This window comes from Nelumbo lutea, chromosome 4 (genome assembly GCF_056320005.1).
Source record: "Nelumbo lutea isolate HS-2025 chromosome 4, American lotus-T2T, whole genome shotgun sequence".
Taxonomy (NCBI): Eukaryota; Viridiplantae; Streptophyta; class Magnoliopsida; order Proteales; family Nelumbonaceae; genus Nelumbo; species Nelumbo lutea.
This window is the reverse complement of record NC_142687.1, coordinates 4,903,990-4,928,260: the sequence shown is the minus strand read 5'-3', so window position 1 is coordinate 4,928,260 and position 24,271 is coordinate 4,903,990. Positions and strand designations below refer to the sequence as shown.

Sequence of the window (24,271 nt, the reverse complement as noted above, 5' to 3'; positions counted from 1 at the left end):
GAGACAGCGTCTAACGCAAAATCTGGCGATCGTTGCTGGGTTTACTTTGATCAACTGACCCAACTTTTGTCAGTGCTTAACCGTTACACCAGTGAGTGATGCATTTCGATCGCTTAATACATGGTGGTCCGTCTCTTCGGAGACATCCGATAAAATTGGAACATTACATGGTGGACCCACATCACCCATCTAAACAAACGTCTGTCTGCCGTATGTACCGTTTACCGTTATTGCAGAAAACCCGGTGGAAAAAATGAAAAGCGTTTATTTTTCCTATAATCAAACGAAACACTAAGCCCAAACGAAACGCTTGGGATGGTGATTAGTCATGAATGATCAGCAACAGCCAACTGAGAAATCAACCAAAAAGGAAAACACCTGTTTCTGGTCTTTACAACTCTTACAACCAAAAAGCCAGTAGTAAAGGAGGAGGATCCATTAGCCCTTCTCCTCCTTAACCTTAAAGAACATTATCCCACCCCACCAAAAACATAATGAGTAATGACCTACACTAGTGTATTAGAATCCAACTCTACAGTTTTACCTGGTCTTTTCTTTTTCTATAAATAAAAATTACTGTTCCAAAACTCATAATCCTCTTTCGTCGTATCCATAATAATAATAACCGATTAATTGATAAGGAAAATAGAAAAAAAAAAAGAAAGAAAGAAAGAAAGAAGAAGAAGGAAGAAGATAACATCTAAATCAACGAGTAATTCCACCAAACCTTATTCCCAAGAATTTTTAGCTGCCGAATGAATAACGGAGACAGACAGAGATAAGACGCAGCTCCTCCGTTCTAGCAAAACCGGGAATCGCTAGTACTACTACCATCGCTCACTTTAGCCGCCGGTGGGATCTCAAAATGCCATAACCTACCCACTGAATTCACCAAATATTTCCTGCAAAGGAACTCCTCCGCGAACGTCTTCTCAACCTTGCGATCAATGTCGTGAAGGAACACGTGCGTCACCCCGGGTCGCACCCTAGCCCTCGCCATTACGGCCACCGAGAATATCGCTGCCATCCTACCGGGAGCCTCCGCGAAGTATCCCCTCGGCGCATCGATCATGATCAGATCCCACTCCTTGTTGTACACCTCGTCGGGAAGACCCGTGAGCGCCAACTTACACCGGTCGTTGCCCCGGAGGAAAGCATTAGCCGGTAAGCAACTGGGCTCGGATCGGTAGGTCCGGAGGAGCTCGTCCGCCTGGGAGAGCTGGGTTCGATACTGGACAGTGTGGGCTTGCAGGTAGGGGGCGTCTTTGAGCACGGTGTGAACCCACTTGGGGTCCTCCTCAAGAAACAAGGTGGTACCGGTTGGATTGAAGGCAGACCACATGAGGGAATCGTGGCCCAAGCCGAAGACGAGGAAGTTACAAGGGGAAGCAGTTTTGAGAACGTCGAAGGAGACTCTGATCTCGGCCAGTGATTGCTGTGGGACCACGCGCGATGTTGCATAGTGGAGGATGGCGAGGAGTTGGGTTGGCGTGGTGAAGTAGTCGGCATCGACGCTGGTTGATTTGCGGTAGGATCCGGTGAGGGAACAGAGGAGGGAGGTATCGGCGTTACGAGTGAAGGTGGTGATGACTAGGGCGGTGGCTATCACAGCGGCCAAAGCAACAGCTGCGAGGAACCATGGCTTGTCGGGGAGGAAATGCCGCTGCTTCATCATCCCTCTATCTCTTCGCCCTGCTTTTAAATCTTCTCTTCTTTCGTACTGCAGTTAAAAAAAAAAAAAATTCTGCTAAAGTATAAAATAAAAATGGAATCGTGTTGTCTGTAGTTCTTTTTCTTCTTTTCCTCTGAGAGAGAGAGAGAGAGAGCCTGATATATCGTTTGGCGTTTTACGTTTTATATTTAGTTGTTTAATTGAATGGGTATGGGGTTTGTATAGAGTTGATGTCCCCTGTCTCACTCTCACACTTGTTAATATAGGGAAGGGTAGATTCCACAGGGAGAGGAAGGGAAGGAGTGTCGTTAGGACTTAAACGGTTAGCCCTGGGCCTGGAGAGGTAGACTCGGATGCTTAGTCGTGCTTTAGATTGACCAAGACACCCCTGTACCTGTGCCTCTGCCTGTCGATCCATGCATTCATCCAACCGTATATAGCATAGGTGGAAAAACCAAAATCACTTTCTTTGAATTTCCCATCTATGATATGATCAATTCCCCCCACTACTATGTCTATGGACTATGATACACAAAACGCATGCATGTACCATACCTGAATCAATAGATCAACGTATATCACAAAAGTAGTAATCGATCAAATTTCACTGGGTTTGGGTTTGATCCGTCCCTTTCAAAATTAATTTGAATGGATTGGATCCACCAAGAATACATTGAATTAGACCACTCCACTGCTCCAGAGTCCAGACTTAACAACCATGCATCCAAAATATTTATAGGACATTTCACCATGGTCTATGTCTATACATCTTACCATAAAATTGGAACCCACCATTGTATCAGATGTGCAAAAATATAGATGATGTTGGAATGGTTGTTTATTGAGTCAGGAAATCCGGATGTACAATGTGAATAATTGAAGGATCGGTGGATGGGTTATTGGGAAGGGTATTAGGCGTCCTTTATTGAAGAAGGGCCTATGGAATTATAGTTTTCAATAATCGGGGTTCCATATCTCTTATAGTCTTACCCTACCAAGAATCGTCCTACGTAAGTAGGATACATGAGTACACGGTGCACTGACCGACTGACTGACAATTGAGGTGAGGTGGTGAAATCTTTTTATTACAGAATCAGATTATTCTGCACTCAGTTTTGTTTGGAGTTGTTCACTTTTGTTAGACACTCTCGTAGGCCGCAGCGCATGCTCAAAACAACAATTAATCATATTCATGGCCTTAAATGTATTGCAGATTTGCATTGGCCATATTAAGAATTCACTTCATCTAAATTTAAGGTGGGGCCATCTAATTGGTTCCCGTTCACCTCTTCTCTACTCTATTACAAGTTTATAACAACAGTATTGATGAGGGCAGATTTGGCCCTCTAGTGAAATTGTGACATGTGGCACCTTGTGACAAATAGGAAAACACCCAGCCAACAAACTTACGAAGTTGGTGACCCACCCGTGCACCAGTCTGGCCGGCCTGGCGCGACCTGCACGTGGCCTGACGCGCGCCTGCGCGACCTACGTGCCACCTGCGCGACCTGGCCGACCTGGACCAGCCTAGCGCATGATCCGGCCAAGGCATCCACCGACGAACCTGGCCTAGACACTGACCCGCCGACTGACACAGGCGCCAGCTTGACGACCTGATCTAGACACTGACCCGCCGACTGACACAGGCGCCGACCTGACGACCTGGCCTAGACACTGACCCGCCGAATGACGCAGGCACCCCTCTGACAACCCGGCCCAGGCGCCGACCTAGCCGCCTAACACAAGCGCCAGCCTGACGACTTCGAGGAGTTCACCACCGTACCTCGGTTCTGATAGGATGCGACGAGTCTTACCGTTTTGAGGCTTTTCACCCACCTAACCCGCGAGGACTCTGGTATATAAAGACCTCACCCCCCAAAGGGGAGAAGGGGAAACAAAAGGGAAGTAACCCTGCTCTCTAACTTAAGCATCAGAGGTCCTTAAGCTCCCGCCGCCTACGAAGAGGAGGAAAAGATGGAGTTCTCGGAGGTCCCTTAGCTCCCGCCACCTACAAGGAGGAGGAAAAGATGGAGTTCTCAGAGGTCCCTCAGCTCCCGCCACCTACAAGGAGGAGGAAAAGATGGAGTTCTCGGAGGTCCCTCAGCTCCTGCCACCTACAAAGAGGAGGAAAAGATGGAGTTCCCGCTGGTCTCTCAGCTCCCGCCACCTACAAAGAGGAGGAAAAGATGAAGTTCTCGCAGGTCCCTCATCTCTCGCAGCCTACAAAGGAAAGAAGACCACCTCATGCTGAGGGAAGTCGGATTGCGCCGCACCAGGGAGCTCCAGCATTCTCTAAGGCATCGGTCGCCTAGTAGGCAGTTCGCCACCAAGCAGTTTCCCACCAGGCAATTCGCTCCCAGGCAGTTTTCCACCAAGCAGTTCGCCACCAGGCAGTTCGCCACCAGGGAGTTTGCCACCAGGCAGTTCGCCCCTAGGTAGTTCGCCACCAGGGAGTTCGCCACCAGGTAGTTCGCCATCAGGCAGTTCACCACCAAGGCAGTTCACCACCAAGGCAGTTCGCCCCCAGGCAGTTCGCCACCAGGGAGTTCGCCACCAGGCAGTTCGTCCCCAGGCAGTTCGCCACCAAGGCAGTTCGCCCCCAGGCAGTTCGCCACCAGGGAGTTCGCCACCAGGCAGTTCGCCCCCAGGCATTTCGCCACCAAGGCAGTTCGCTACCAGGCAGTTCGCCACCAGGCAGTTCGCCACCAGGGAGCACCACCAGGCAGTTCGCCACCCGATAGTTTGTCACCAAGTAGCTCTCCACTAGGGGGCTCGCCACCAAGCAGTTCGTCACCAAGCAGTTCTCCCCCAGGGAGTTCGCCACCAAGTAGCTCGTCACTAAGGCACGCCACCACCGGGTCAAATAACGAGGTACTTAGCCAAAAAATGTTACATCACAAAACATTGGTACGTGGCCGAAAACGGTTACATCAATTGGCGCCGTCTGTGGAAACATGCTACAAAAAGCTAAGTTCTCATCCTACCAAAGCTAAGTTCTCATCTTGCCAAAACTAAGTCCTCACTTTTTAGAAATTGAAGCTATCGCTTTATAGTTTACATTTTTTATGAACTCAGAGACTATGCAGGGAGCTAACGGACTAAGTAGCTCTACCAACCTTACTTTCAATTCAGATAATGCCACATCAGTCCTCTCCGCAAGGCCCCCCCCTACAAAGATGAGCTCTTCGTGGCTTCCGCGGGAGTTGGCGGCCAACTGACTACATAGGCGCCCTTACTAGTCGAGCCTTCCAAGGCTCCCGTGTGAGCTGGCAACCTAAAGTTAGTAGTGTTGCCCCCGAAGGTCGAGCCCCTAGTAACTTCTTGTAGGAGTAGGTGACCGGCATTACGAAGCTGATGCAGGCCAAGCCTACGGGCCACATTACTGCTTAAGACCCGGTCGCCTCTCCGGCACGGGAAAAAGTAAAAAAAGAGTAGACTACGAGTCACTCCCAAAAGCCTACGGGCCACATTGCTGCTTAAGACCCGGTCGCCTCTTCGGCACGGGCAAAAGTAAAAAATGAGTAGACTACGAGTCACTCCCAAAAGCCTACGGGCCACATTACTGCTTAAGACCCGGTCGCCTCTCCGACACGGGCAAAAGTAAAAAAAGAGTAGACTACGAGTCACTCCCAAAAGCCTACGGGCCACATTACTGCTTAAGACCCGGTCGCCTCTCCAGCACGGGCAAAAGTCAAAAAAGAGTAGACTATGAGTCACTCCCAAAAGCCTACGGGCCACATTACTGCTTAAGACCCGGTCGCCTCTCCGGCACGGGCAAAAGTCAAAAACGAGTAGACTACGAGTCACTCCCAAAAGCCTACGGGCCACATTATTGCTTAAGACCCGGTCGCCTCTCCGGCACGGGCAAAAGTAAAAAAAGAGTAGACTACGAGTCACTCCCAAAAGCCTACGGGCCACATTACTGCTTAAGACCCGGTCGCCTCTCCGGCACGGGCAAAAGTCAAAAAAGAGTAGACTATAATTCACTCCCAAAAGCCTACGGGCCACATTACTGTTTAAGACCTGGTCGCCTCTCCGGCACGGGAAAAAGTAAAAAAAGAGTAGACTACGAGTCGCTCCCAAAAGCCTACGGGCCACATTACTGCTTAAGACCCGGTCGCCTCTCCGGCACGGGCAAAGTAAAAAAAGAATAGACTACGACTCACTCCCAAAGCCTACGGGCCACACTAGTAATTGGATCAACACTTACTAGCTCATCGACTTACGGGCCAAAAGAAATCTACTCCCTTCGCTGAGTTACTATTAGCTCGGGAGTGGGGGGCTATTGATGAGGGAAGATTTGGCCCTCCAGTGAAATTGTGACATGTGGCACCTCGTGACAACTAGGAAAACACCCAGCCAACAAACTTACGAAGTTGGTGACCCACCCGGGCACCAGTCTGGCCGGCCTGGCGCGACCTGCGCGCGGCACACGCAACCTGCGCGGCGCGCGCGCGCGGCCTACGCGAATTGCGCACGGCCTACCCGACCTGGCCGACCTGGACCAGCCTAGCGCATGATCCGGCCAAGGCGCCCACCGACGAACCTGGCCTAGACACTCACCCGCCGACTGACACAAGCACCAGCTTGACGACCTGATCTAGACACTGACCCGCCGACTGACACAGGCGCCGACCTGACGACCTGGCCTAGACACTGACCCGTCGACTGACGCGAGCACCCCTCTGACAACCCGACCCAGGCGCCGACCTGGCCGCCTGACACAAGCGCCGGCCTGACGACCTCGAGGAGTTCACCACCGTACCCCGGTTCTGACAGGATGCGACGAGTCTTACCGTTTGGAGGCTTTTCACCCACCTAACCCGCGAGGACTCCGGTATATAAATACCTCACCCCCCAAAGGGGAGAAGGGGAAAAAAAGGGAAGTAACCCTGCTCTCTAGCTCTCTCATATTATCTTCAAAGCTCTCTACAATAAGAGTGCTAACTTAAGCATCAGAGAGCCCCCACCGGGAAAATACCCCCGGGACCTTTGATTCAGTTCTCGCAGGTCCTTTAGCTCTCGCCGCCTACGAAGAGGAGGAAAAGATGGAGTTCTCGGAGGTCCCTCAGCTCCCGCCACCTACAAGGAGGAGGAAAAGATGGAGTTCTCGGATGTCCCTCAGCTCCCGCCACCTACAAAGAGGAGGAAAAGATGGAGTTCTCGCAGGTCTCTCAGCTCCCGCCACCTACAAAGAGGAGGAAAAGATGAAGTTCTCGCAGGTCCCTCATCTCCCGCAGCCTACAAAGGAAAGAAGACCACCTCATGCTGAGGGCAGTCGGATTGCGCCGCACCAGGGAGCTCCAGCATTCTCTAAGGCATCGGCTGCCTAGTAGGCAGTTCGCCACCAAGCAGTTCGCCACCAGGGAGTTCACCACCAGGCAGTTCGCCCCCAGGCAGTTCGCCACCAAGGAGTTCGCCACCAGGCAGTTCGCACCCAGGCAGTTCGCCACCAGGGAGTTCGCCACCAGGCAGTTCGCCCCCAAGGCAGTTCGCCCCCAGGCAGTTCGCCACCAAGCAGTTCGCCACCAAGCAGTTCTCCACCAGGGAGCACCACCAGGCAGTTCGCCACCGGGCAGTTCACCACCAAGTAGCTCGTCACTAAGGCACGCCACCACCGGGTCAAATAACGAGATACTTAGCCAAAAAATTTTACATCACAAAACATTGGTACGTGGCCGAAAACGATTATATAAATACAGCTCAAAAGTCGCAACTACCATTAGAGTCAAATTTACGAAGAGGACACTAGGTAAGAGGGATGTCATTCAGAAATCTGCATTGGATTGGATTGTAGAGTACTTAATCCTTTTCGTGTTTCCAATTATATGCATCACCGTACACATGACATGACAAATATAATGAATTTATGCATATGGATGTTTCGCAATCGCAAAGCCCGTGGGTTGGGAGTTGGGACTTGGGGCTTTCATCATCTCGATCTCTTATACAAACAACAGTGTGAAGGTGGAGAGTGATTGTCAGTCATACACTCAACTCAGCCTAACTGTTTTCATTTCATTTCGACAAATAATTGCGCATGTAGGTTAATATTTGATAGAAGCCAGGCCCACGGTGGTAAGGAGAGCCAAAGCAGGAGAGAGGCTTTTCCCTCTTTCGCGATTTCTTGTTGCGAGTAGCAAACTCTGATCTAGATTTCTATTATGTTTTAGAAATTGGAACCATCGCTGCTCAATCGATGAACCTTGAACCAACCCCACAAAGGAGCTTTAACCATACGAATACGATACCTCGATCAACCCAAAATTCCACATTTTTATTTCCAATCTTTCCCTCAAAAAACAAAACATAAATTGTCTATCCCTTCACTCACAAGTCCAAAAACATTACGTGACTTGTGTTTTTTGGTAATAGTTACTTATCTGACTTGAACACCGCGATAAGACCATTCAATACAAAGTCCTTGTCCCTTTATTTAGACTTATATCATATTTCCAATACAAAGTCCAAATAGTTTTAAGGCTGCGTTTTTGTTTTCCATTTAAGAAGGGGCCCGCAAATCAAAGTTTTATGAATCATAAACGCAAATTTGGCATCTTTCCCCTTTAATATATTAATCCAAATTCTAGGATTGAATTATGAATTCTGAGGTGAATTGAACGATAAAAACCTCAATATTATAATGAAAAAAAAAATCTTTCCGCCTAATTTATACGGAGCATAAAAAGTAGTATAATTAATTGGGTGATGTGCAATACCACACCCCCCAAGATACCAAGATTCAATTGGTTAGAAGACAATTAAAGAGGGAGAAAAAGTCTTGGCTATCAATATCATAAATGAAATGACTAATACCCACCCTTTTCCATTTCCCAAGTCTTCGCTTCGCGACCTGGGGGCTGGGGCTGGGTCTGGGGAGGAAGCTGATTTATTTCTTTCTTTTTCGGTTAAAAATGACTCATAACCCCCAATTTTGTCATTTCAGTCAATCGTTCCTTTTGGCGTTCCAAGTTTCATAAAGTTAGTCAACTAATAAAACAACAAAGCTTAAAAAGAAAAGATGATTTTAGTAAAAGAAACAAAAGTTTCATAGTCATTAGTGATTAATCGTCAAAGCACTTTTCTTTTACTCGACTCTCGAGGAAAGCAAGAGACAATGAGACATGGAATGAAATTTATTTAAGTGCTGGTGTCCGTCTGTCTCTCAAATCTCAATCTGTCACATCTACGCCCGTATCCTCTCTGCCTCTCTGTACCCGTGAATTTGCAAAATGAGTTTTAAGCAATTTCAAACTCCACTAACTTTTTCTGTTTCCTTTTTGTAAAGGAAGCCCCGATCTATGCTACCATCATTTATGTTTAGGGCTATAGTTCGGGCCCACCCAGTCCCGACCTTGTCTGGACCCTGGTCTTTTCATATTAGCCTGTACTCGTATTAGATCATTTTATATATTACTGTATTTTTTTTTTTATAAATGTCTCTATTCAGAGATTATAATTACAATTTAAAATATTTGAACAACCTTCTTTTTCATGGATGAAAAAGCGTTTGGATTTTGAAAAGATAGTGGGTCCAGGTCCGATTCAGAAATTTCTGGGCCTGCACACAAAACCTAGGTCTCTATGCTGCTCTTCAATACTAAAATGATTATGAATCATTTGCACACCTTTAACAATTTTGAATAGATAATTTATTTATTCTCTTTTTTTTTCTTTAAAAAAATAAAAAAATGAATTTGTAAATTATAAATCATATTTCAACATAATAATTTTGATATATCCATTTTTTCTTAGAAGGCCCCTTAGGGTAAATTCATTTATCAACAAGCTCGGTTTACACCCATCTCTTATACAATAGTAGTGAAGAGAAAGTAAAGAACTTGAGATCAATTTTTAACTCTTGTACAAATAATAACAAATTTGGTCAATTTATGTGCAGCCATGTTAACTCTTTTAATAATATAAAAAACTGAGTAACTTGAGAAGCAATATGCAGTTGTTTGCAGTCAGCGACTAAAATACCAATAGACCATGGTGTATCCAACGAATCCACCAACAAACATCTGGTTAAAGTGAAAGCATCGTTCTCAACCAGAATGCGAGAAATACCCACCACCAAAACCAATTTCAAACATAATAACCAAATAACCAAATATTTTGTGAACATAATAACCAAATATCACAATCCTCTGAATATGCCAAATTAACGAGTTTTATACAAACAAGTGTCAAAACCCTAAAACATTAGAGCGTCCCCGAAATTTACCTAAAAAAATATTATCATTCTCGATGGGTCTATTTTATATTCAACTTAGAAACTGGTGGACCGTTTATTCACCAATACCAGTCGTCCGTTGTGCTAATATCGTTTTATTTGGGCTTCATGGGCTACGCAACAGGGGATAGCCCATCTTACATACTTTTTTCCTCAAACCATGGTGGCAGCTGGGTTTCAATGCAGAGCTATAATTACTTGTGGGTAGGGATGTGGGAATAATTCGTGCTAGTTCATTTATGAGATAAATGGAAGTTTTCCCTTTAATTTTTAACACTTTATTTTACTGATTTATTTATCTTGGGTTTATTTGTTGAAGATGTTCCTAATAAGAAAGATGAAAATAGATATGTAAATAAGTAAGACCCCATTTGGTTTGCAGGAATAGGGGTCTGGAATCGGAATTGGAATCGATTATTATGATTCCAACAATTTGGTTGGGCGGAATCAAAATCCCATTCCCATTCCTGTTTGAATGACATTCTCTCATTTGAGGGGAAGGGTATTGTCTACCTCTCTCTTGGGAATGAAATCCCATTCCTGCTGATTTTAATTTCTATTCCCATTCCTGTCTGAACCAAACAAATTATGGGAATGGATCATTCCAATTTCGGTTTTAGAGAATTTTGATTCTGATTCCGATTTTGACTGTAAACCAAACGGACCCTAATACCTTGCTAATGAAGTTTTTGGTCTTTACTTATACACGAACATCCTTAGTTGCTTCTTTAGAGACGTCCTTAGTTACTTATATATCTTTCTCATCATCGGTTGGATTCTTTGCCACCTCCAAAGATTTCTTCTTACTTGTCAGTCATACGGGGATCTTCTCAACAACATGGTTGCAAATTGGACTGTCTCAAACATTGTCATTCACTGTTTTCTAAACCGGACTGGACCGAAAAAACTGGGAACCGATCACCTGACAGGTTCTGTTTTCTTCGAAAACTGTTATTCCTTTAAAACCATTGATTTTGGTCAGCAAACCACTGAACCGGCTGATTAACCGTTTGAACCGTTTGAACTGTTTGAACGGTTTTAACCGTTTTTTAATTTTTAAATTTTTTTTATTTCTTTATCAGAACGGGCTGGCCATTTGGGTCGAATGGTTGGACCTTTCGAACCCTGACGGTTCGTTTTTAAAAACCATAATGTCGTTACCTCATTTGAAAATTCCAAATATCAGCAATGGGCTGATATGTTCTGCTAGTGAAGATATCAACTCACTCTAGCAAACGGATTTTTTTTTTTTTTTTTTTTTTACCGAAGATGCCTAATCTCTACCCACATTCGTTTGGGAAATCAAAATGTCTCCTGTATATCTGAAAAAGGAGACATTTCAGACATTTTGAAATACGAAAATTCTCCTTCAGAAATGCTCTTGGTCTCAAATTCCCCAGTTTCTGAGAGAGAATAAAGGTGACATGGGTAAAGACTGCCAATCCTTGGCTATAGAAGGAATGAGAGTAGTTTTGTTTGTAAAAGGAAGCTAAAGTTCAAATATGCCATGTTTCTTAAAACAGGGGCACTGTGGGTTGGCAAAGAGACAAAGTATGGAGAAAAGGATGCTGAGGTGGCTTACATGGGAGGGCTAGGAAAGGGGGAAAGGGAGAGAAGAAGAAGAAGAAGAAGAAGGGAGAAAGAAAAGAAGGGGTGACGTAGATCAAGTGAAAATTTGGGCAACTGACTCACCAACTTGTACTTGGGCAAATAACTCACGAAATTGATACCAATTAGGGGTGTCAATTGGTTTAATTTTGTTTTGGATTTTAATTTGAAACAAAAATAAATCAAGCTTTACACTCAAAACAATTACACTGTCATAGATTTGCATCAGTAAATAAATTTGTGCCATAATCAAATAAATTCTAAGGGCTTTTTCTCCTTCTTTTTTTTGCATTTTTAAATCCATCATAGCAAATTATTATCCCTCTCCTTCACGATTGACATTGATCATGATATTTCGGCTCTGTTCATTTTCACTTACTTGAGTACATAAGTTTATACAGAAGTGTTTTCTAGGTAATACTTGTCTCGATAAGTATTGTTCCATCATTCTTGTGCGATATAGGTTATTTGGGTAAATTGATAGGTGAGAGGGAGGGTGTATTATTTTAGTGCCAATAATTGTTTATCCACCCCTCCAGTACATATCACTTACCCGAATAATTAATATTTTCCAATATCTTAATTTACCATAAACCCAATATAGTGACAAATAAATACGAAAATGATGATCAATTCCTTGTTTAACCAATTTACCCAGCTAAATACTGTCAAACGAACGGACGGCTGGCATTGATAATAGAAAAGTCTATGCGAGTATAGTATACGAGTATAAAGTTTGACCTGGCATGAATGCTTATCCTTTACTTTTGGTCTTGTATTCGGATTTCAAACGGTGGGAATTGCCTTTGGGTGTTGCCGAGTGCTAACAATGTATAATTGTTGTCATAGTGCTCAATTTCTTTTCCAATCCTTTAAATGCTTTCACATGCCCGTCTACCCATACCCAATCAGATCAACATTCACCGGTCACCACCATCTTAAATTCGGGCCAACTATAAACCATCCAACTCAAACAACACATCATCAAGTGAGAGAGAGAGATGCCATTTCTTTTGGGTGTGAACTGTAACCGGAAGAATTGAGCAACTGTCGACCAAATTAAACTACGTCTCAGTCTCATTTTGATTAATGCTTCTCTTATCCTATATAACTAACTCGATTGTTACTTGTGAGTTCTGATAATGCTGCCGTGGGTCTTTTTGGTTTACGGTTTAAATTAAAATTAAAATCTTTTGTAATTAAAATCGGAATGATCTAATAATCTGTTTGGTTCAGATAAGAATGAGAATGATAATTGAAATCAACAAGAATAGAATTTTATTTTTAGAAAAGAAATAAAAAAAGGTCATTCCCTCAAATAAGAAAATGCCATTCTAACAAAAATGGAAATGAAATTCTAATTGCACACAACCAAACAATTGAAACCAAAATAGTCCATTCCAATTTCGATTCCAGACCCATATTATCATGACCACAAACCAAACGGGGCCTTAGATATATTTCTGATCATAAACTGTACACATGAAACCGATGACCGGAGAAATTCGTTGGCTTGTTGCTCATTAACCTCAGCATGACAACAGGTCGGAAATTGCTCAACGAAGATTATTACTACCACCAACAACCAACTATTTTTGTGGGGTTATAATTAATAGGTATGAATCCCAACACCATCCCACTCTTTGTTTGCTTCTTATGGGCCCAAAGGTCGTAGGGAATTGAGATGGAGATAAGGACAAACCTTCCTAATTCCCAGTCTACATAAATACAAAGATCATTTCTTATGTTATAAAAAAACAGGGATCAAAATCAATGACAGAAATTGGTGTGAAGTTTAGATAAAATCCGGATGAAATCTATTCTTGGGTACCAAGTCTTACCATTTAGTCTGCGTTTGAAATTGGTGTAAAAATTTACATCGGTTTGATTTTGCTTGTATTTGGAAGGAAAGTGTAATCATGATCAACGTAAAACTTTTTTATAGGTCAGTTTGCATATGTTTGGATGAAGTGGAGTTTTACATGGATAAAATTTATCAAACATAAAACTGCGTTTGGTTGCAATGCAAATGCAAATATATATAGTACATATTTACCCATTTTTCGGTTTGTGAATGCAAATAATGTTCATATTTTAAACCATTTTTACATTCGTCTTGTTTGTTTGAAATCCATGCAAAGTGTAGGCCCATAATTAAATGTTCCAACTATCTTATGCTCCAATGCCTCAACTTTGGTCAAAAAATTAATTATCAAAAGAACACAAAATTGTATCCAAAAAAGAGGTACAATAATGCTCTTCTCAGAATACAAAAGTGTCAAAAAATACATTTTTATCGATGTAAATACTACATTGATTTTATCGGTTTAAAACTTTATACTCTTCACCCATCGTGTTTTTCAAAAAAACAATGGTCACTTTCATGGTTTAGTCTGAGATGTCATTGGTGTAATTTTACACCTTTACACTGATTTCAAACGCAGTTTTACTAGTTACCACTTTACAAGGCATGGCAAAAATGTCCTTCTCATTAACAAAACAAGTAAATCCAATCCAACATTAGGTTGTCTGCTATTGCACGCCATTGTTCCTCTATCTATGAATCATTACCATTTCCATCCAATCTTTTAAAAATCAACCTAGGGGTCGAACCATTTTTGTCTTTGGGTCGCGGTGGGTGTGTATAAATATATATTTTAGCAATAAATAATGTATAAATATGTTTTAGATATATTATATGTATTATTTTATATTTAATATATGTTTTTGATATTTTATTTATAAAAAATATTAAAAATTATAATTTGAGGCCAAAAGTTTTTTTTTTTTTGCGAAAATAGCAAGGCAAGGCACACACGGACCCTTGAGACACATAGATCTAAAAAAATTACTCCAAATATAAAAACAAACACCTCAATCAGAGTACAAAGTTATGAACTTCGAAAGTTTGTATGTATTCAATGTACAACTTGTGACCTAGTTATTAGGTAGAATAAGTCAATAATTGAACCGATCGAATTGGACGATTCTTGACTAAGTCAACATTTTTTAACCATTTAACAGGTCTTGACTGATTCAAACTTAAAATCTTAATCAGGTGATGGTTCAAACGGTTCTAACTCGCCGGATCAATAACCGATTGAAAACATTTGTTTCAATTCCATGCACACAAATTCAGGTACCTACCTACCCATGTTTGGTTCCTTTTCATTTTCTGCGACTTTTAGTGTACTTTTTATTTCTTTTGTCAACCATTGAAATTAATTTCCTATCAACAAAATGCGTTCCAACCCCTACCAATATGATCAGACACCGCACATCTCATTCATGTTCCCACTTTTATGGTGGGTGTTAGTTAAGGTGAGATTTGCGGTGTTAGATGAAATTGGTAGGGACGGGAGCGAGTTTTATTGGTAGGAGACTCAACTGACCAACTCTTTTTATTTATCTCTTGCCTTTTCATTCTTTTACGGGCTAGTTTGACATTTTTATTAGGTGTGTTAGTGTGTAAATTCGACCGGGTTAGATTTGGTTGAGGTCAACTCTAAAATAATCCTAGCGGAACCTCCAATCCAAATCCTAACCTCAGCCGAATGGATTAGACTCGGATTGGCCAATTTCTCTACTTTCTTTCCTGTTGTTAAAGGCATGGTTTTTAAAATCGAATTGGACTGGACGGTCAGACCAGAAAAATCGGGAGTCAATCAGGTGATTGGTTTCGTTTTTTCCCAAAAACCATTGATTTTGGTCAGCAAACTGCTGACCTGGGCGGTTAATCGTTTGCATGGTTTTGACCATTTTTTATTATTTAAATTTTTTGTTAGAACAAGCTGACCGTTCGGTTTGAACAGTTGGACCATTCAAACTGTTCGAATGGTTTTGACCATTTATTAATTTATTAATTTTTTAATTTTTTAATTTTTTTAGTAGAACGAGCTGACCGTTCGATCCGGGAACCGGACCCCTGACCAATTTGTTCTCTGGGTCAGTTTTAAAAACCTTGGTCAAAGCTTTTATTTTCTAGAGTTAAGGGTTGGGGTAAATTCAATTTTAACATTATAATATATTTAGGGGGCATTCATTTTTTGGATTTTAAAAGGGGAAAAATTGGTTAATGGGATTTTGATTTCTATTAATTAGAAAATCCATATTTTTTTTTCAAATTTATATAGAAAATAGAGAAAATTTATTTTTCTTGATATATCACGGGTAAGTGATACCCATCTCCCAAGTGATGCAATCGATTGACCCGGATGAACCTTCTATAATGCCGAATTTGAGTTTGCACGAAATTCACTGTATTGTCCATTTTAAATTGGGGTTTTCTTTGAAGGTACCATTTTAAATTAGGTTGGTTCTAGTTACCCTATATCACGGCATTAACATAATTAAGGTACCCTTTAAGTTTTTTGACAACGGACATCACCCTTAAATATTGACAGAAAAAACAAATTGTTAAATTTGCCTTTCATTATTTTTTAAAATTTCAAAGTAAAACCCAATTGAGAAAAAGTATGATTCTATCAATTTTGATGCATGTGACTTGAAATTCATGGAAATTTAGCCAAATAAATCCTTTATTTTTCTGTCAAAATTTATTCTCCAACATTGGCTTGTCGATTGACGTGTAGAGAAATGTTGCAGGATTCATCCTAGAGATCAAAGATGAGTCAAACCTGCGAGAGAGATATGAGAGCTCATCGCACACTCTCCCGGTGGAGGAAGAGCTGAATAGGAAAAACGACTCTGGAGTTGGGAATTCTAAGCTCAAAAACCGTGGAAGGAAACAACAACACAAGAATTCTCTTTTGGTGAAAAACAAACTTCGAAGGATGTCTTTTCGTCACTCTAAGCAATATTAGTATATGTATTGCATGACTTTCCTTTATTAAAATAATATTTATACTTGATTTGTATTCAAAATTGAGAAAGAGTAATTGATAAATGTTTTGTCATAATTTGTTGATAATTAGATGACATTAGGTGCCACCTCAGCAAAACAATAAATAAACGATTAACAAGTTCCCAACAGTTAGTGTGCACGTAAATCAAGACCAAAAGTTATCCATAATTATGTGTATAAAACCTTATGATGGGACAAATGCTAATTTGACAATGACATGGCATCGTTCATAGGATGAACGAAAGCCATACCAAACATTGCCTAATCAGCCTTTGATTGTCATCGAGGTGAAAATTTTGCTAGTAGATTAGGTATTATAAGTCACATTAACGATTTCTTTGTCATTTTGCATATTCGGTTATTTCATGCCTTATAATCGAGTTAAATTTTCATGGATGAGATTTGGAGCTGTAGATGTTTGAGGTTTTGTGTCACAATTATCAAACCGCTAGTTTTTATTGTGTTTTGTGATGGTGTGTGATCTGGTGCTCCCTGTCAGTAGAGAGCTTAGACATCGGATTGAGTAGGTCGTTTAGTCGAGCTGCAAAAAAGTGATGATCAGAGTGTTTGGGTTGCTTTATCCAGAGTTGGCACTCCGATGCTTAAGTCAGTGAAGAGCTTTGAGAGAACTAAAAGCAAGAAAACTAGAGAGCTAATGAATTGTGAGAGCTAAATTGCGCATACATTTCTTAGAAAATGGGGGTGTCTTTATATAGGTGTCAGTTGGCATGAGCTTTACGCACCACATTCGAGATCCCCGTGAGGACGTGACTTACTGGTCCGAAGTTCTCGGAGGTAGTTTCACTTATGGACTGGGCTTTCGTGCCTTATTCGGTTGCTTTCGGAACAATCGGTGCGGGAGCTGTCTTTTGGAGGACCCGAGAGCGATAAGACGCACACAAGGGAGGTCAGCGAGCACATCTCGTATGTCTCCACTTAGACCTCAATCAAATCGATGAGTCCTTCGGGGGAGGTCACTCCTCATGTTGATGTCTCTAAGAACCAGTATTGATGAGTTACTATAGGTCAACCTTAGACGAGGTACTGCTAACTGCTCTCCCGAGGTGCCTAAATTATGCACAAGGTGCTCGGATTGGTTCTGAGGTGTTCCTCCTTAACTTAGTGAGATCCATAGCTGTTTATATGATGCTAAAGTATCATGCGATGTTCTATCATGCCATGCATCATGATATAAGTGATGGCTAAATCACCCTTCATCAATTTATTATTAAGAACCGATATGCTGAGTTGGAGATGTAACGACAAGAGATGAAAGTGGGAGAGCGAGTAGGAGTTTACTTTGCAAATGTTCATATCCTTACAAACTTTAAATCTGCATTTGAATGTTAGATTGGAGCCTGAAACGAAAAGATGATATATTTTATCTTTTTTATATCTAACACACACACACACACACACACACACACACATATATATATATATATATAATAATTAAAAAAAATAAAAGGTAAAATTAACAGCAAGAAGATAGTTTTTGATGGAGAGTGATTTAGCATGACCTAATAAGTAGAGGTCATGTGGATGCGATTTGCTTGAAGGATGACAATTCAGCAAAAAGAGTCCAGTCACCAAAAGTTAGAGCTTGGGTATTCGGTCACCTCGGCCCAAAACTATCTTGACATAGAGTCATCTCGACATAGAGTCATTTCGGCATAAAGGCACCTCGGCACCCAATTTAGTTCAAGGCCAAAGAACCAAAGTGCCAGTTCGGGGCCAAAGAACCAAAGTACCAGTTCAGGGCCAAAGAACCGAAATGCCACGTAATTGACTCCAGAAGCTTCCCCAACGGACTTCGAATTTTCTGAGATCACGACGTCTAATAACAGGGCTCATCCTCACTCCGCTCGAATCGGAGGAAAGTAATAAACCTTATCAATTGGTGCATTGCTCTCATTCGGAAATGGAATTGATCTTATCTATATAGCTCAGAGATCCCGTAGCCTTTTTGTAAGATTCACGACTACTCAACTATATAAGGGCATCAATCCTCAAGGCGAAGGTACGTGCGATTACTTGCACTCGAGCTCTCTAACATTTATATTTATCTTGCGAATACAACAAAGTACTGACTTAAGCATCAGAGCAGATTCACCGATTCTTCCACCCATCCCTGTGAGCCCTCTTTTACAAATTGATTGATAAGCAATTCTCCAGGAGCTTTCGGATGGCGCACCATCAGTTTGAAATTAAGAAATTATATAAATCACGTGATAGACTGGATTTTTGTCCATTTACCTTATAAAATTCTTTCAGTATTTATCTCTTCTTTTATTAAAATTTTTCTAACAGCTGAAACTGTAGAGGTCCGAGGGAAAGTGCTTAACTGCACCGCTCCACCCACCACCTGACACCATTTAAAGTTCACCACCCGACACAGCCCAGCAGTCAATGGGCTCAACATACCCATTAAATGCAACTCGTCTTTCCCTTAACGGATGTCTTCTCTCTCTCTGTCTCTGTATCTGATAAATAGTTAGGCTGTTTTCCCTTTTTCTTCGTCTCTCTTTCATTCCGGAAGAAAAAGAAGGTTGGATTGAAGAAAGAGGATGAAGATGAAATTTGAATCGATTCTCTTTTGCTTACTTGTAGCCCCATATTTCTTTGCGTCGATATTCTCGGATGCAGCTTCAGTAGAAGAACAGTGCAGCAGTTCGCTTACATCCGTGACCAGTTGCTTAGAATACTCCTCAGGAAAGGCAGAGTCACCTGGCAAGGAATGTTGCAATTCTGTGACCAAAATCAGGGACCAAAATCCGGTTTGTCTGTGTTTTATAATTCAACAAACCCATAAAGGTACGAGCTCATTCAAGCAAATTGGTTTAAAGGAGGATAGGCTGCTTCAACTCCCAACTGCTTGCAAATTGGCTAATGCAAGCGTTAGTGAATGTCCAAGTAATCTCTCTCTCTTTCTCCTTGTTCAATTATTTCTACTTCTTGCTACTATTGGATTCGTAGTTGTTAACAGTATTGTATTACAGTAACATGGATGTAGATTAGGTGGAGGATAAGATACAGGTCCTTCTATTTCTCACTAAAAATAAAGTTGATCATTACACCTTACAATCTAGACCATTCAATGATTATTGATTAAATCAGACTTTTAACCAAAAAATTTTGCAGAGTGGACAATCTCGACATTTTTTGAGTAAATCCATTTTTTTTTTATACCTTTAATTCTTCTGTTTCTTGTTCTAGATCTCAACAGAAGTGCCTTCAATCCTTTGGGCTGCAAATGTATCTCCTTGTCCAAACTTAGGAGTGATTCAATATTGAACATGGATCCACCCGATCTGACCTACACGGGGTCCCCCACACACATAACACATAAACACCCTCTCAAGTCCCAACCCTGGTGAAAGGCGGAATTCGATCCCAAATATCCACTACAACCAGCCAAAGATCTTATTGCCCAGATAGGCCAGTATTAAAAATTGGTTTGAATGTTGTGTTTTATTAAAGAGTCAAATCAACTCTCTTAAAACTTTATTTTGAACTTCTTTTGTCCATGATGTACAAATTTCATGGTCATTTTAATTTCTTTTTCAATTGATTTTGTTCATTTTTTGTCCATTTCATCAATAATACATAATTGGTTGGTTGGGCATAATACTATTGTCCATCCCGGTGGTCTCAGTTTTGGACTGAATACTGATTCAAGCAAGTTTTCCGTCTGCGCAGTCTGAAGAATTCGGATCTGCTAACCACAATATATTGGTGGTCACATTCATCCATTCATCCAGTCACACATCTGGAACATCGGCTGTAATTTTACTTCATTGATATTCTTAAAGTGGGGCTGGATGAGCCTGACCTGTAATGTATTGTGATCTGTAGAGGCCAAAAGCTTAAAATCAGTCTTAGATGCATTATTGTGACCTCACTTTACATAGTTGGGCCAATATAGGACATATTCATCCTTCATTGAAGGAGCGAAGAACTCTGATAACGTGGTATATGGGTGAGAGGTGGTTCCCTTTGAAATATACGAGTCTGAGAAGTAGGGTCACCCTTTTTCCGTGGGCCTATGGTTAGTCCTGGCTCTTAGGTGGTGTTCGAAATTATGGTTCAGCCACGATATATTATGGTTTGAAACGAACGCGCCATGATTTCTCTCGGTGTTCGGTTGCACTGTCATATGCACCGAACACAATATATTGTGAAACGGTCCGCACCACAAGGTAAAAACCGTAAAATATCATCCATGGTTATTTTTCGGTTGATAATTAGTCTTAATATTATTAGTTATTATTTAATATATTAATACTACTGTTAATATTATCAACTATAATTAATATTTTTACTCATTTTAGTTATTATTAATATCATTTGTTATTTAATATTATTAATTGTTAACATCCTTAGTAGTTTACTAATATTTCTCTATTATGTATATTACTAAAAAAAAATTATTGTTTTTAATGATTAATGACATAGATTGTTTCAAATGTTTGTTAATAAGATGTATGGAATCATAACACAAGGTGTGAACTAAAATGTAACACATTGAGGGGGGGGGGGGGCAAAACTTAAAAAATATGGAGGAGGGGGGGGGGCAAAAGCTAAGAAACATGAATAAGGCATAAGGGGGTCATGGTTTTCCTCCGCCACACGCACCTTACAGAATGCCTATGAAGATGTGGTATGATTCAATTCACTCATCTTTGTTCAGGGTACAGAACAACCTCTTAAAAGGTCTTTTATGAGGAAGTGCAGTATCAGACTGTTTAGTGTTTAACACACTACGAGTTTTCATGGGGTTTTCGATGGATATCTGCTCTTGTAAATTTATTTGATCTGGGCTTGGGTGGGCCGAAAGCAGTTGTGGAGTGGTCTCTGTCATTTTGGTCTGCTGCTCACTGGATTCTTGTATGTCCTATATTTTTTAATACATTATTTTTTTTTTAGTTTTTACTATCAAAATGAAATATATAATATTTTCATCATTTTTAGTTTAATTTATTAATGCCCTTTTAAAATATATGATTATTGCAATCGGAATTTGATTTGAATTTCATATGGATAAGATTCAATTCAATTCATATCCAATAATGAATCAAATATCTATCCAGGTAAATTTGATACAATCCAGTCAATTTTTTTTATATATCTTTTGAAGGGCTACACAACCATCGATCCAAGTCTCCGCTATGACGAACAAAGGACCTTACCAACCAGCTGATTGGCACCTTAAATTCAATTGTTTTGGAGCTATTATTATTATTATTATTATTATTATTTGATAATACTGTTTATTTGTTTATTGTGTTGGACAGAACTACTGAACTTACCACCCAATTCTTCCGATGCTGCTATCTTCAATACTACTACCAACTCTACTGCGCCCTCTTCCACCTCCTCCTCATCACCAGGTATGTATGGGATTCACTCTCCTCATCCTCTTCTTGTTTATTATGATTCAATTAACCTCACAGAATTTGTTGCATCGATTTTGGTACTTGTCGAATTGAATGCAGATACTTCCAGTTCAACAACGCATGATTCCTCCAATGGGTTTGTCCACGGACCCCACATTGCAGTCTCTACTGTGATCACCGCCGTTGTTGTGGCAATCTGCACATCGTTGTTCCCAAACAACTTTATGTCTGTGCCGCAAGCAGGAGCATGAAAGGTGCACAATACAACCAGCTACTTGCTTCCCAGTAAGCCTGTTAATGAAGGGAATGGGTAGGGTAGGGTAGGGTCTTCCTTTATGACAATTTGGGAGACGTTTGTTTGATTCGAATCTGGTCAGTTGGTTGAGATCGATAAACATAATTTCTTTCTGAAGTGTGATTTATTATGCAAACATGCACCAAGTAGAGTTTTCTTTAACTGTTCGTTTTTTGGGCCATCCTCCTCTTGTTTTTTGGGCCAAGCCCCCATTTCTCAATGGAAATTTTGAATTTTTAAAGGTTAGGAGTAAAAGAGATATAGTAGGAAAGTTGGACCGGATTAACGTAGAGTTCATTCAAGGCCCATCTAGAACTAGGCACAAAATGCAACCATAAATGACAATTGGCAAGCGTAAGTCGGACTCTTCTATGTCTTGGTTCTATGGGCCCCGCATAAATCACTATGGCATAGGAATGGCAAAGGAATGGAGAGCCACTCTCCATCCTGCAAGAGCAAGAATCTTTTATCCCCATTCCTGTTGTCATTCCCATCAGCTGCGAGGGATCCCCACTCCCCATTTTTTTATGATATTAATTATTTTGTTTTGTTTTTTATTTCATTTGAAAAATTAAAATAAAGTAGTTAAAAGTTACAATTATATTAAAATGTTAGGATCCGTATTTGGCAGAATTGGGGTAAGGGTGTCAATGGACGGGTTTTGGATTGGACCCGTTCAATCCAAAATCAATTTGAACAAATTGGACGAACTGACAGTGGATTGGACCAATCTGGTCTATTGATATAAGATAAGAATGTAGGTGTCAATGGACCAGGTTTGGGTTGAAACCAATTTCAATTAAAATGAATTTGAACAAATTGGGCTGTCCAAACATTGAATTGGATTGATCCAAAATGGTCCAAATTATTCATTGGATTGGATTGGACCCGGTCCATTTGTAATGGACTCACATTGGACTGGATCGGATTGGACAAAATCCATTCCAATCGGCACCCCTAGATTGGGGGAGTCCAGATCTCCTACACTGAAGAGTTTCTTGTATATCAAATCAGAGAGGAAGCTTCATGCTTAAATTTTATATGTGCTAGTGGGAGTAATAGATGTTTTAAATGTCCTCCCATTCTGTTTTTAATATATTAAAATTTTAAAATTAATAAAAAACAGGAGTTCCAACTTCCAACTCCCGTTATAGAACTGAATATCACTAAGCAGAAGAAACCTCGAATAGGAGTTCCGACTTTTGAGAATTTTACTTCCTTTCACCTAAATGATTCTGTTAGCTCATAAACTCTCAAATGCCTGTCTGAACCCAACTTCATGTATTGATAATTGATGATGTTGTAGCCAAATGTATATAAATATCTGCAATGTTTGGATTAGTAGACATTAAGTATAGAGCAAGACTTCCATTCAAGAATCTCACATAACTGGGTTGTTTGTTCCTATGGTGACATTTTGCGCTTGAAATAGACCTGTGGAGGATCGGATTCGACAAGAGCAAACAAACATTCTTAGTAACAATAATTGATAGAATACGATCCCAGTTGATAATTGTGTAAAAGTCAGAGTCATCTCAGCTTCAGGCGTTCAATTTTGGAAGTTGACAGTCGGAATTCTTTTATTGGTGTTTTTTTCTGCTTCGTTTCAGCTCTGTAAAGTTTTATTTTTTGTTTGAACGAAATAGGATGAAAAAACCCTAATCCATATTTTTTATTTGTTTTAAAATTTTAATATATTAAAAATATAATGGGAGTACGTTTGAAAAATCTGTTACTCCCACTGGCACATGTGAGATTTAAGCATGAGAGAATGCTAGCATGACACTTTAATTTGATGTACATAAAACTCTTAAGGAAGGGTTGTGCAAGAGATCCAGACTCAGATTGAGGATTGACCGCCAATGGGATGCAAATTTCCACATTCTCATCTAGTGAGGGAAAAAATCATCCCCATCCCTACCCCCATTCAGGGCAAGTCCCCCTGGGGATTGCGGAAAACTGCCCCTACTATGATTCTTGTGCCCCAAGCCTCCTCTTTCATGTTCCATTTTATCCGGGAACTTAATGAAGAATTTGTAGAGATATGAGGTATTTCTAAACATAGATTTCAACGGTGCAGACTATGTCATTTGTGTATGATGAAAATAAGCTGAGGTTTTCAAATTCGTGTCAAAAAACATGAAGACCACTAGGAGTACGGGTCTGCTCCTTACAGAATGCTCCACAGACCAACCTCACA

General features: G+C 40.9%; 2 protein-coding genes across 2 annotated transcripts; one reads left to right on the top strand and one right to left on the bottom strand.

Moving 5' to 3' along the window:
* Nucleotides 1–351: 351 nt before the first annotated feature.
* On the bottom strand, nucleotides 352–1,809 carry LOC148853508 (arabinogalactan O-methyltransferase 1-like). Its single transcript, XM_088981997.1, has one exon. The coding sequence runs from the start codon at nucleotides 1,673–1,675 to the stop codon at nucleotides 800–802; it is 876 nt and encodes a 291-aa protein (XP_088838123.1). The 5' UTR covers nucleotides 1,676–1,809; the 3' UTR covers nucleotides 352–799.
* Nucleotides 1,810–18,679: 16,870 nt separating this feature from the next.
* LOC148853507 (non-specific lipid transfer protein GPI-anchored 1-like) lies at nucleotides 18,680–22,312 on the top strand. The gene is made up of 3 exons (XM_088984029.1): nucleotides 18,680–19,293; nucleotides 21,675–21,770; nucleotides 21,876–22,312. The coding sequence occupies exons 1-3, from the start codon at nucleotides 18,948–18,950 to the stop codon at nucleotides 22,025–22,027; spliced, it is 594 nt and encodes a 197-aa protein (XP_088840155.1). The 5' UTR covers nucleotides 18,680–18,947; the 3' UTR covers nucleotides 22,028–22,312.
* The last annotated feature ends 1,959 nt before the right edge of the window (nucleotides 22,313–24,271 follow it).